Here is a 14,000-nt window from a genome sequence, read left to right on the forward strand (position 1 = left end):
ACTGGATACCGGAAGCTGAAGATTTTCTCTGGAAAACAGCCGGTGCCAAATGGAGAGGAAGAATTTGAAGTCTGGCTAGAGCAGGCCATGCAGGCTCTAGACGAGTGGGATCTGCCAGAGGCCAAAAAGAAGCAACGTATCAGTGAGAGTTTACAAGGAGCCGTGGCTGAGGCCATTAGGAACTTGAGATTTAGTAACACAACCTGTACAGCTTACGATTACCTGACTATGTTGCAGGAGGAGTGCGGGCGGCCGGAGAAGGCAGCTGACCTGATCTATCAATTTGAACATACCCTTCAACATCAAGGTGAGCGCCTGCCGGAATACATCAGACGGTTGGATAGGATGCTATACCAGATTGTGTTAAAAAAGGGATTACGCCTTCTGCTATAGACCAGGCCAGAATACAGCAAATCCTAAAGGGAGATCTACACTCTGACCCCGTCTGGCTCCAGCTGAGGACATCAGTGGGTGTTATGTCCCTGAGATACCCGGATCTCATTAAAATAGTGAGAGAAGAAGAGGCTTTGTTTGATGACACGCAGGCAGCTGCTCGTCCAGTTTTTACATCCTTAGTAGAAGTCAGATCTGTGGGGCCTATGGAACAGAACTTGGAAATAGACGCTCTGAAATCTCAAATGGCACAAATAATGGAGATGATGACTTTTTTGAAGGCAAAAATCACCAAGACAACCCAAGAAGGTGTTGCAGAGTCAGGAGTATCACAAACCTCATCCACTGCCTCAAGTCAGAGGTCAATAGGTAATGAAATTTGTTTTAACTGCAGAGGGGCCAGACACTATCGACGAGTATGTCCAAGTCCAGCAAAACCTGAGGTACAGAGCCAAAAGCCAGCGGAAAACTGCCCAGGGCCCCGGTGAAGGAGTCAACCAGGTGCCCTGTTACATCAGCTAGCTCCAGAGACCCCAACGACACAAAGAGAACACGGTGGAAGTCCAAACCCTCACAGAGGACTCCCGTTGTCGCTTCTGAGCAACCCAGTGCCCCACTCCCTTTGACCCAAACTACCCGGCATCGGAGAGTCAATGCACACCAGACCCCTAGAGCTCCAAAGAGGATCAAGCCAGATCAGAACCTCAGTGAGAAAGGAGAGCAAATACAATCCACCAAACAGGCCAAGCCTGCCACTTCCTATGAATTCCCTCCCAAGTTAGTGGGACCTTCTCCCGATGTCTCCATCCAGGTCGAGGGAATCTACACCAAGGACCTCCTGGATACTGGGCTCAAGTGACCCTTCTCTACAGAGACTTTTATGACAAGTACCTTAAACACCTTCCAATACAGAAGTTAGAAGAGTTGGAGATATGGGGTATCGGGACTCAGAATTTCCCCTATGATGGCTATCTACCCATCAAACTGACCTTTGACCCCTCTGTAGCTGGGAAGGCTGAGACGTTTGATACTTTGGCAGTGGTGTGTCCTCGTCCACCAGGGGCTAGTAAAAGTTCCCTCATGATTGGACTAATACTGACCTTGTCAGAAGACTGTTAACACCTCTTGCCCAAAGGCAGGGCGCTTCAACTCCAAGTATACACCCCATGCTGAGACCAGCCTATCAGCGTTTGGTGCAAGAACAGAAGGCCCCAGCTGAAGGATCTGGCACTTGGACCGGAATGAGAGAGTGTTACAGCCCGGTGAGGTAGTTTGTTTGAGAGCATCCGTCAAGCTGAATTGAAAGCAACCAGGCCCTTTCATCGTCCCTGAAACGGACAGTCAGAAAGAAGAGGTGGGGTTGGGGATTATTCCTGAGGTGGTCTCAACAAAGGCATTACAGAGAAGTCACGGAAAGATTTCAGTTAGTGTTTGCAACACAACAGCCTCACCTGTGAAGATGCCAGCTCGGATGTTACTGGGGCAAGTAAACCCAGCCACCCCAGTCTATGTGATTTGGAGTGGGGTGAAAGAGATGAAATCCCCGTGGAGGAGTTCTACCCAAAGAATACTCCTCTCTCACCTGCCTGGATGGAAAGAGCCAAGACCCAGTTCCTAAGATGGCGGGCCGCATTCTCTAACAGCGAGTTTGATGTTGGATGTGCAAAAAGTGGCCAACACCGAATCTGTCTTCAGGAGGACAAGCCTTTCCAAGAAAGAATCAGACAGATTCCTTTAGGGGACTTGGAAGACCTGCAAGAACAGCTGGCACAGTTGAAGAGAGCAGGTGTCATCCGAGAGTCTCGGAGTCCATACGCTTCCCCAATAGTGGTGGTGAGGAAGAAGAATGGGTCGCTGCGGTTGTGTATCGACTACGGGACACTAAACCGAAGGACCATTCCTGATCAATATACCACCCCAAGGATAGAAGATGCCCTGCAGAGCCTGTCAGGGGCGAAGTGGTTCAGCGTACTAGATTTGAAGAGCGAATACTATCAAATCCCCATGCACCCCGAAGATCGGGAAAAGACCGCTTTCATTACCCCAGTGGGATTTTTGGAATTTGACCGCATGCCTCAAGGCCTGTCTAGCGCCCCAGCCACCTTCCAAAGACTGATGGAGAAGACTGTGGGTGACCTGATCGAAGTATTAGTGTACTTAGATGACATCATCGTGCTTGGCAAAACTTTGAAGGAGCATGAAGAGCGATTGGAAAAGGTCCTGAACAGACTCCATGGCGAAGGCTTGAAGCTCTCCATGGAAAAATGCCAGTTTTATCAACCATTGGTCAATTACCTGGGCCATATCGTGTCTGCCGAAGGAGTAGCCACAGACCCTCAGAAGCTGGAAGCCGTCACCTCTTAGCCGAGACCCACTAATGTGACCAAGCTTAGATAATTTCTGGGATTCTGCTCGTATTACCGGAGATTCATCGAGGGAATCGCTAAAATAGCTCACCCACTCAATGAGCTGTTGAAAAGTGAAGAGGAAGACGATGATCCAGATCCAGTTAAGCCAGTAAAACCAGCAGGAGGGCCAAGGAAGCCCAAAGAGTCCATCCAGAAACAATGGACCGCCCAGTGTGAAGAGGCTTTCAGGCAGCTGAAGTGGAGCCTTAAAATTGCTCCAGTCTTGGGCTATGCAAGTCCAGCTAAGCCGTACGAACTACATGTGGATGCCAGCCGAGATAGATTAGTGTTGTATCAAGAACATGATGGACACTTACGGCCTGTTGCCTATGTGAGTCGGAGTTTGGCACCCGCTGAGAAGAACTACCCCACACATAAGCTCGAGTTCCTGGCCCTAAAGTGGGCAGTAGTGGATAAACTGAGGGATTATCTCTATGGAGCAGAGTTCATAATTAAGACCAACAATAATCCTCTCACATATCTACTCACTACCGCCAAGTTGGATGCCACGGGTCACAGATGGCTGGCTGCCCTATCAGGCTTTACCTTCAGCCTGAAGTACCGACCAGGGATCGGGAAAAAGGATGCAGATGCTTTGTCGAGAAGACCCCACTGTTCCCGAGACTCCCAGAAAAATGGACTCACCTGACCCCTGAGGAGGTGAGGGCCCTTTGTCAAGGAGCGGAACAGCAAGTTAAAGGTGGAGCCAAGGCTAAAGAAATTAAAGTGTCAGCCACTAGGGTACCCAGATGCTATTGCAATCTCACCCAAGTCAAGGATGAAGGTTTGCCAAAGCTTTCCAAGAAGGACCTGCGAAGGGACAAGAAGGGAAGATCCTCTTTGTAGCCTGGCATTGAAGGCCTTGGAGAGCCAGCGCCCTGACCTGTTCCTTACTGACTCACTAAAAGAAGGCCGTTTATTGCATGATCATCATTGCCATCTAGGGTCCGAGAGGACCTTCCAACTGGTGAGGGATCGATTCTATTGGCATATAGTCTGCATGCGGACTGAAGTCGAGGGCTACTGCCACTCTTGCCTTAGATGTATTCAAAGGAAGACTTTGCCCCAACGAGCCACCCCAATGGGATACCTCCAAAGCCAAGGACCATTGGAGCTGGTGTGTATTGACTTTCTGTGCTCGGAGTCTGATCTGAGTGGACAGGGAAATGTCTTGGTGATAGCTGACCACTTCACCCGTTATGCCCAGGCGTTTCCCACAAAGGATCAGCAGGCATCCACGGTGGCCAAGATCTTGGTAGAGAAGTTCTTTGTTCATTATGGGCTGCCCCAGTGTATCCACTCTGATCAAGGAAGAGACTTTGAGAGCAGCCTCATTAAGAGACTTTTAGACCTGCTGGGGATCAAGAAATCTAGAACCACCCCGTACCATCCTCAAGGAGATCCTCAACCAGAGAGATTCAATAGAACTCTTTTGAATATGCTCGGAACCCTAACTTCAGAACAAAAGCAACACTGGAGCAAGCACATAGCGGCTATTGTGCACGCTTACAACAGCACTGTAAATTATGCCACAGGATACTCTCCCTATCGCTTGATGTTTTGGGCGGGAGGCCCGGCTACCAGTAGATCTAGCCTTCGGCACATCCCTGAACCATACCTCAGCAACTTCTCACAGAGGCTATGTGGACCGACTGTGGAGAAGTCTGAAGACTGGTTATAAAAAGGCCCAAGCTGCTTCAGATGCCCAAGGACAGAGGGACAAAAGAAGTTTCAACCTCAGGGTGCGAGTACAGGACTTACAACCAGGCGATAGAGAACTGAGGAATCTAGGTGTACCTGGGAAACACAAATTGGCTGATCTCTGGAAGTCACAGATCTATGTTATCTGCAAACAACTCCCAGGACTGCCAGTGTACCAGATTCGGCTGGAAAGATGCACAGGTCCGCTAAAGACTTGGCATCGTAATCATCTCCTGCCCCTGTCGGAGGCAGTTCGGGTATCACCGCAGCAAGATTCACCGTCCGCATCCACCACCCCTCAGAGATCCCAACCAGCGACTAGATCTCAGACTGTGCCTCTTGCTGAAGAAGATGAGGGCAGCAAGGATGAAGAGATAGGAATAGACTGGTTGTGGTTATCTCACGCACCAGAGATTGCTACCACTTTTTTTCCTCATCCCACAGTGACAGACAGTGGAGTTCTTCGACCAGAGGCTCCAGAGTTTGTGCCTCAGGATAGATCTTCGGAAGATCTGGAAGACCCCCAAACTTCCCTGTTAGAAACAGACTCTGAGGACCTTTCTTCCTTTATTGAACCTGAAATGAAAGAAATCGAAATACAGGAAACTGAAGTAGATGAACAGGAGGAAGGGGATGAAGACGATACCAGTTTACCTGAAACACCAAAACCTAAAGAGCAGAGAGCGAAGAGAATTATTCACACACCCAAGAGACTAACCTATGACACATTGGGTGAATGCTTCAAGGAGGTTTTCTTCACTTCAAAAGGGACTCTTGAAGCGCCTGGTCCTTCCACCACTGATTTGGCGGAGGACAACCCCGTCTCACCCCCTGGCACATCTATACAGGACACTTCAGTGTCAGTAGCAAGTGGACAGAACAGTCTCCCTCCTTGTGACAATTGGTGGGAGGCTCCTCTGTCAGTTTTGTGTCACGGTAGGAACCGTTTGAGTTTAAACTCTGCTTATATCATGTGTGCACTAACCTATTTTTTTCCGTGTATATACAACAGTATGTAACAGGTCACAAATTCTAACTATCTTTGGGCACCAAAGACTTCAAGTGGGGGGACTATGTAACGCAGGGGTTTACCAAAGTAATCTTACTGAGTAATGTAAGGGAATGGCTCCCTCTAGTGGCCACTACAACTTTGGCATGAACTTTTCTATTTGGAGGCTAACAGCTATGCATTATGGGCTGTGTAGTTTAATGAGGAAGTGACTCATGTGTTTAACTCAGTCTGGGAACTACTGACCCACAATGCCCAGTTCACCTACCCACAATTCCAAGTCACAGAACAGCCTGCTGGGTAAGCAGATAAAAGGGACAGCCGTGGCATGTTTCTGGCCTCTTGGGACGCCATTCAATACCTGCATGAAGTGAGGTCTGTGAGTGTGACCGAGAGACTGCGGTCTGTAAGGCGCGGAGTGGAATCGTTTGGCCTGTGAGGAGTTCCAGAGCACAGTCAGCTGGACCAGCGTGCGGATGGACCAGAGAACCCAAGATTTCTAGAGGTTTCCTGCATTACAGTCACCAGCCATCAGAAGGAGGCGCCAGCTTGGATCAGGACTGAGATATCAGGAAAGGAGCCTTGCAAGCATCTGGGCCTGTTGTGGTGAGCGGGCACTTGCCCAGATCAATATAGTGTACTGTTGACTATGTGTGTCACCTATAAACTGCTGGTGAGACTTGTAGTCAAACGGAAGCAATCTCACTTATCCATAGACTGCATACAGTGGAACTTCAGGGTTGCCTTCCCTGTGCTATAAAGTAAATGCTGCATCACATCCACTGCTAAGGAGAAAGTATTATAAGTGCCTTCTGTTTACAAGTACACAATTATCAGCGCAACACTTATCTTACAGTTCTGCTGCCTACTTATTTCCCTGTTTGGATTTACAAATACTGCAGTCTAATACCCTGAGCTGGCTGAAGATCAAGAAGACAAGGGACTTCTATCATCTCCTACAAATTACCATAGTTCACTTTGCATGGGGAACATTGCATTACAACCTAGGGGGAGCCCTTGAACACAGGATATATGTATTGTGTTGTATCACTGCATGTTCATAACAGTTATCGCAGATTTGGTGTGCATGCTCTGAGGTCAGTGGGAAGGCGCTAAATATAAGTGTTAAAAGATATTGAGTGTCTGTCTTACTGTCCGCCTGTCTGCATATTCATCCTTATGGTGGTCATTGAATTTTCAGTTCCATGTACACACTGACTGTTATCTGTTATCATTCTTTATACCTAAGTTACCACAGTGTTTATTGTGCTAAGTATTTTCTCAGTAAACTACCTAAGTGGTTAATTGACAACTTGTGTGAGACTCCATCTATTACTACAGCAGGTGAAGTGACGAGTTCCAAGGATATGGTTAATATATTATATAGTGTATCATTACTGTGTCTCTCTCTTTACTGTTGGGTCTCACACTAATATTACTATACGGGTGCCAGAGGGGTTGAGTCTGTTCTTGGGGCTGATAGGCAGAGTACAGAATTAAACATTCATCAGCAGCTCCTACGGGGGTTGTGCTAAAAATGCAGCGCAGAAATGTTAACAGTTGGAATTTAAAGGGAACTATTTTCATGCCCTTTTGTGAGGTTGGAAAGGTGCCTTTTAGCACACCAAAAGCGCACCAGTGTGAACAGGGCCTTCAGTCACTCAGAAACTATTGGGATCTAATATATTTTGAAGAATAGATCAGCATGGGTAGACATCCACTGTATAGGTTCCCTTTACCTTGTATTCAATAAAGAAGGGAGTTTTGGTTTTAGGATTGCATAGTTTTTTTATGCAACGGGGAAGCGCCGTACAGCCTTCTTAAAACAGAAGGCATCTCCATCTTGCTCCCATCACAGATCCCAAAAATAGGGAGTTTATCAATTGAGGATTGTGGGCAAAGCCATACAAAACATTCCTTTTTCCCCTGAGCCAAAATTTGCATCCATAAGTATGCCAAGTACTGTGTAACATTTTTTTTGGGGACCAATGAGACAGTATAACCCACCGCATCTAAATATCCCTCTACTGTTTTATGATTTAAAAAATTATATTTTTAATTTATAATTAAAACTAATTTTTAATTTATTTGCTTAAGTATAGAAAAAAAATGGTAAATGTCTTTCCAGTTTTCCAAAATCAGTAAGTCATAAAAAAAACATTATTTTCTTTACTTTTGTCACATACAGTTCACATAATGCATCATAACTTGATAATAAATGTCAAACTAAGAATTAATATGGAAGCTATAATATATGGATGCATTAGTAGGAATAAACACAAACACTACATACCAGGAGTAGAAAAGTCAAAACATGATCCTTTATTATTAATCAGCACACCGAATATATTATTGTAGTACAGGCAGTACATCATTCACTTTCAGTAAAACCAATTTCCATTCCGAAATTAACAAAAAAAAAGGGGAGGTATATTCAAAATGCAGCTAACGTGACTTTCATCAAACATTCATTGCAGGTTGATCTTCCTAGTGCAATAGGTTTTAAATTAAAAAGTGGTTGATTCACCTCCAGTAAAAGTTTAGTGAAAGTCATATTTATTGCTTTATAAAAAACATGCAATGTACAAGCCACACAGCTCATGCTAAGACCCACCTTGGGTTTTTTCTTTTTCTGGGTGCATGAAACAAAATAGACTACTGTCAGAACACTGATATATGTGTAGAGACCCATAAACATTAAAATGGTAATGGCACTTCTGCTGTTGTTACTTGACATTATTATATATACAGTATATAAGAAAGGTTGTAGTGTGAGGACCTGCCTAAATGATCTATGCAATTTGTAATCAATCAGGCAGGTAGAGCATACTACATAGTTGGAGATTTAACTGCGTGATTGTCCTCTGCATGGTCAGCATTTAGATAGTTGTCACCAAAAAAGGTATCCTTATTGATACATTTTTCCCTACCTCCTGTGCTGGTGACAACTGTATCATTTTGGATTTCCCGTCCCTTTCTGTCAGAGGCCAGGATAAGGGGTGGGCAAGAGGGACGGCTGCCCTGGGCGCAATGGTTTACTGTGAGGTTGAGGGTGTCTTCCTTCTGTTATAAGGCTGACAGGAGTAGTAACAGTGGCAGTGATTTTGACAAGTGAGTAACTGCTGGGCGTAGGATCCCCTAAGCTTGCACATCATGAACGGGGGCGTGGTTTGGCATCTTTGCCCTTAGCGCTGGATGACCTTGTCCCGGTACTGCTTTTTGTCCCGGTGTTCGTAATCATCAGGACAAGCAGAAAGAGTTAATCTCCCCAAAGGGGGCACAGGCAGCAATAAAAACCTGACCAGTTCTATCTAAAACTAAAGTAAAAAGTTTGGGCTTTAAATACTTTTTACTCAAATTAATATATGCCCAGAAAAGCACTTTTTACCAAGGTCACATAAAAACAGTCTTCATTGCCTCTCTTTATGATTGTTCGGAAAAAAAAGCTGTACCAGAAAAAACACTTTTTTGGAACGACGGTGATATATTAAGCTGAATGGCACAACACAGAAAGAAGAGAGAATACTTACACTTGGTCGGTCAGCTTCAATCTTGTTTTCAACTTCTCTGAAAAAAAAAAAGAGTGAGAAAGATTTACCTAGAATTAAACGTCCACAAAAATGCCTGTGCTGTTTATTACTGCATGTCGTTATACTATTTCATATATTTTATTTTACAGTTGATTCCTTTTAATTCTTTACACACCAGTGCCCTGCTAAAAAAAAAAAAAAAATGTCTTTCAAAGAAGTTTGTGTATTCCCTATTTTATTGAGACCCTCACATATTTACGGGTGATGCGCCCCAGAGCACTGTAGTAAGAGCTTGTTTAAGCCTCAATCCTCGTTTTCAGTGTGCCATTTCTATATACACATTTGTGGTGCCTTTTTTGGCATAATTTTTCTTAATTTGTTTTACCTTACTCTTTTTTACATGCATTTGCAATACATTTACATATGTTCTATTGCAAAAAATAGGTGGCTAAATTACTACCACATCAGATGGCTGAATCAGTTCCATCTGACAGTCTGCTGAAGAAGTGCACACAAACAATTTTAGCTGCTACAGGTAAGGTATTTAAGCTGCCACTGCCAACAATGTAAGCCTTACATCAGTGGCAGTAAAAGGGTTAATGGATAGTATGACAGTGAGAGGTTCAGTCACGGTGGGAATATAGGAAAATGTGACGCAAGATTTGCATTTAGGGTAAATGTGACGTTCCAGACTAATGTTTCTGAGCAGAGAAAGCTGTGTATTTGGCTTTCTCCAGATTCTGCAGTTCTGGATCAAAATAGTCAATCTTGTGGCCGGGTTTTGCTAGACGCCTGCACCCTGGCTGAGTACACAGGGGTGCAGAGTCGTTATAAGTCTGAGGATAGCTCAGAGCTTCCAGTTTGGAGGCTCCCAAGGGGGGAGACAGAAGGTCTCACCTCTGGGTCAGGGGGCCCCAGCCAGAAGCCAGGAGACAGCTGGTCTCCTACCAGGAGTCAGGTTGGCTCCTATTGGGGTGTCAGAAGAACCCCAATCCGTGGCCCAGGGGTGGGCCGTGCAGCAGGGTGCTGCAAAGAAAGGCTAGATATCCAAGTATTCAGGAGAGCTGGACAACAGAGTCTGAGACACTGGTAAGAGGGTCAGTGTGGTACTGCAGTTGAAGCTGAGTGAGCTTATGAGCCAGGTGGCTCAGCTTTTTCTGTGTTTGTATTCTGTTAAAGCTGGAGAAGATCCCCTGTGTGAAACTTTATGTTGGACTGTTGATTTTTACTTTCTTCCATTTATATGGTGGTTTGTTGCTACTGAGGTGTTGAAAGGAGCCAATTGGGTGGATTGGAGCAGTCTTTTGTATCTGTTTGGATTGGGGGCATATGTTGCTGCTGTTCCAGTGGAGCGGATTGTTTGACATACATCAGCTAACACCTAACTGGACTGGTTGACAGACTGACATCAATTGCAGATGGGAACCACTTAATGGTACATGATGGATTGAATTGCTCTTCTGCATTGAATACGGTCTGCCTATTATTTCTGCTAGAGCTTACCAGGAAATATTGGAATGTATTCAGATACTTACCATCAACTACTATTGAGTATTAAAGCGGGGGTTCACCCACACCGCCAAAAAAAAAAAATATTAAAAGCCAGCAGCTACAAATACTGCAGCTGCTGACTTTTAATACATGGCCACTTACCTGTCCCAGGGTCCAGCGATGTCGGCAGGGGACGCCAAGAACCCGCTCGATTCTCGGCAGCTGCCGCCGCCATCCTAGGTGAGGGAATCAGGAAGTGAAGCGTTGCGGCTTCACTTCCCGGTTCCCTACTGCGCATGCGCGAGTCGCGCTGCGTGTCCCTAGTGGTCCCTGCTCTCTCCTGGGAGCTGTGTGTTCCCAGCAGACAGCGCGGTCGGGACGGGAAGAGGCATAGACTCCCATGGGAGTCTATACCGGAAGTGGGTGCAAATACCTGTCTTAGACAGGTATCTGCACCCCCCTCCCCCCTGAAAGGTGCCAAATGTGACACCGGAGGGGGTAGGGTTCCGAAAAGCAGAAGTTCCATTTTTGTGTGGAACTCCGCTTTAATATTAAAGTAGTGAATGGCCACCAATCACCCATACTTGTGCAGTGTTATCCACCGTTGGGTCGCCGACTCTATGCTGGTAATTCGGAATCAATGTTTAGATCATTCTTCTTTGCTTCCAAGATTATAAAGTCCTGAAGAAGCTATTTGATGTGAAACGTGTCGACCTCTTGGGAAATTTGAGCAAAGATATTTGTGTAACAGTACATATGGTCTACATTGCCTTGAAGGGATCAGAATCCCATTAAATTTCAATGATCTTTTTAACTTTGTAATAAAATTCTTCGTAATTTTCATACATACGTGTGTCTGTCCCCTCTTGTACCAGTAAAGTCTGACATATATGGGTATTTGTTGTTGTAGTGCAGTGGTGTGAACAGACCCCAAAGCTTTATTTACAGAAAGGGGCTTCATACATACACAGTGCACTGTATATGTGAACTGATTTACCTGTAAAAGCTGGTGCAGTTCTATGTGATCAGTTTTGTAACCCAGGCACCCCTGCCTGACAGCATAGCCAGAACCTTAGCCTCCATTGCGGCAGCACAGTGTGGTGAAGAATACACCTCTGTCCTGATGACTGCACAACAAAAGAGCTGAAGAGCACTGAAGAGATCATCAGTCTGCTAAGCATGAGTACTGTTGGCAGCAATCCTAGTGTTGATCCTCCATCTGAGGAAGTGCTGAGATTTTACTGCAAGGCTAAAGTACAGATGTGCTTTAAGCTAAATTACATTTACTTAAATGAAAAGAATGTTTTTAATGGGAATTGTAGTTATTAAAATACTGATAACATTCCAATAGGCTTACTCTGAAATATTTCTTTTCTCTGAAAATACTCTCAGAATAAATTCTCCTTCCTGGTGCGGATCATAGGTGGAGGGGATGATGACGTATTCACTGGGAGGTAGCCGAAAACGCTGTGAAACTTCTCTCATGTTGATATAAGACTTACACCGATCTTTGGATGCATTGTACAAAAAGAAGTCCTTTTGTAGATGTTGCTTATTCCCATGCATCTGCATAACAGCAGAAAGAACAGTGACAGACATTGAAAAGAAGCATTGCATATTGACTGGTAATAGCCTTCCATAATTGATGTGCACCTCAAGTACAAAACATATTCTGCAAAATGAATGGTAGATGCAGAGCCAACAAATCTATGATGTACTAAAACTCACAACGACAGCTCAAGGTTATCATCAAAAGAAGAATATGATTGGTTAGTAGATGGAAGCCACATTTTTTAAAGGGAACACACAATTTGCAAGCTGCAATTAAGAAAGACAATCAACTGCACTGCTCTAATATGCACATAAGACAGCAGTGTGGATAAATCTTGAGCACTATGGTTTCCTCCTAGAAGCATACTAATAGATTAAATAGGTTACCTGCATCCACATAGATCCTAATGCAAGTACAAGCCAGAGGTAGGAACACTAGAATGTACACTATTTTGGTAATGGGCAATAATATCAATGGATCTGTGTACCCCGTAAAGCCCTACTTAATATGTTGGCACTATATAAATTAGTAAACTAACATTAAAAAAAGGAAACTACAATAATATCCCTTTCATGACTAAGCCTATTTTTGAAATGTAGTGTTTACAAGTTAAAATCCGTATTTTTTGCTAGAAAATTACTTAGAGCCCCCAAACATTATATATTTTTTTTATCAGAGAATCTAGAGAATAAAATGGCGATTGTTGCAATATTTTATGTCTATTTGTGCAGCGGTGTTTTAAACGCAACTTTTTGGGAAAGGGGACACTTTCATGAATTTAAAAAAATACAAACAGTAAAGTTACTCCAGTTTTTTTGTATAATGTGAAAGATGATGTTACGCCGAGTAAATAGATACCAAACATGTCGCACTTTATAATTGCACGCACTCGTGGAATGGCGACAAACTACGGTACCTAAAAATCTCCATAGGCGACGCTTTTAATTTTTTTAACGCAGATGGAAACAAATGTGCACATGTTCAATTCACTAAGAATTGTGTGGTAAAAAACTACTGCGGTAAAGTTTAGATAATGCGGTAATTACCACATATATTCATGTGGTAAGTTATCGCATTGAGCTGGTTGCTAAGCAGCAGGCTGGGAAACCGGTCGCCACGTCCTTAACAATAGATGACTCATCAGCTGAGTGTAAAGAAAACATGCTGGCAATTAAAAATCATGGAAAAAAACAGCATGGGGTTTCCCCCCCCCCCCATGCATACCAGGCCCTTCGGGGCCTGGTATGGATTTTAGGAGGAAGCGCATGCCAAAAAATAAAAACAAAACAACAACCATACCAGACCCTTATCCGAGCATGCAGCCCAGGAGATCAGGAAAGGGAGGGGACAAGCGAGCCCCCCCTTCTGATCCATACCAGGCCACATGCCCTCAACATAGGGGGGTGCTTTGGGGGGGCTCTGCCAGATCCTGCCCCCCCACCCCAAAGCACCTTGTCCCCATAACAATTTTGAAACTTTTTTTGGTGAATGAGTAGTGGGGGTGCCAGGATCTGGGGCAAAGCCCCCCAAATCACCCCCCGTGCTGAGGGCATGTGGCCTGGTATCGTTCAGGAGAGGGGGGAGCTCACTCATCCCCTCCCTTTCCTAACCTGCTGGGCTGCATGCTCCGGTAAGGGTTTGGTATGGATCTTGGGGGGACCCCACGCCATTTTTTTTATTTTGGCATGGAGTTCCCCTTAGAATCCATACCCGACTGAAGACCTGGTATGCATTGGGGGGGACCCCACGCTGTTTTTTTTCATAATTTTTAATTGCCAGCATGTTTTCTTTACATTCAGCTGTCAACGGGAAACCTGCTGACGGCTTATGAGTAATCTGTTGTCAAGGACGCGACGACAAGCTTTCCGGCCCGCTCCTTAGCAACCAGCAACCTTAGCAACCTCCCCCATGCTGTT

At 44.9% G+C, this 14,000-nt stretch overlaps 1 protein-coding gene across 5 annotated transcripts in view; it reads right to left on the reverse strand.

The window, feature by feature from the left end:
• The window catches only part of CAPN3 (calpain 3), a 265,534-nt gene that overhangs the window by 60,575 nt on the left and 190,959 nt on the right, over positions 1–14,000 (reverse strand). For 3 of the 5 annotated variants that reach the window (XM_073610523.1, XM_073610527.1, XM_073610526.1), the window contains 3 exons: positions 11,890–12,098; positions 9,042–9,078; positions 8,126–8,143 (listed from right to left, as the gene is read on the reverse strand). In XM_073610523.1, coding sequence (XP_073466624.1) covers positions 8,126–8,143; positions 9,042–9,078; positions 11,890–12,098 — 264 coding nt within the window. The remainder of the gene's footprint in view (positions 1–8,125; positions 8,144–9,041; positions 9,079–11,889; positions 12,099–14,000) is intronic. The other 2 variants (XM_073610524.1, XM_073610528.1) reach the window with 1 other exon arrangement.

This window comes from Aquarana catesbeiana, linkage group LG13, assembly GCF_042186555.1.
Source record: "Aquarana catesbeiana isolate 2022-GZ linkage group LG13, ASM4218655v1, whole genome shotgun sequence".
Lineage (NCBI taxonomy): Eukaryota > Metazoa > Chordata > Amphibia > Anura > Ranidae > Aquarana > Aquarana catesbeiana.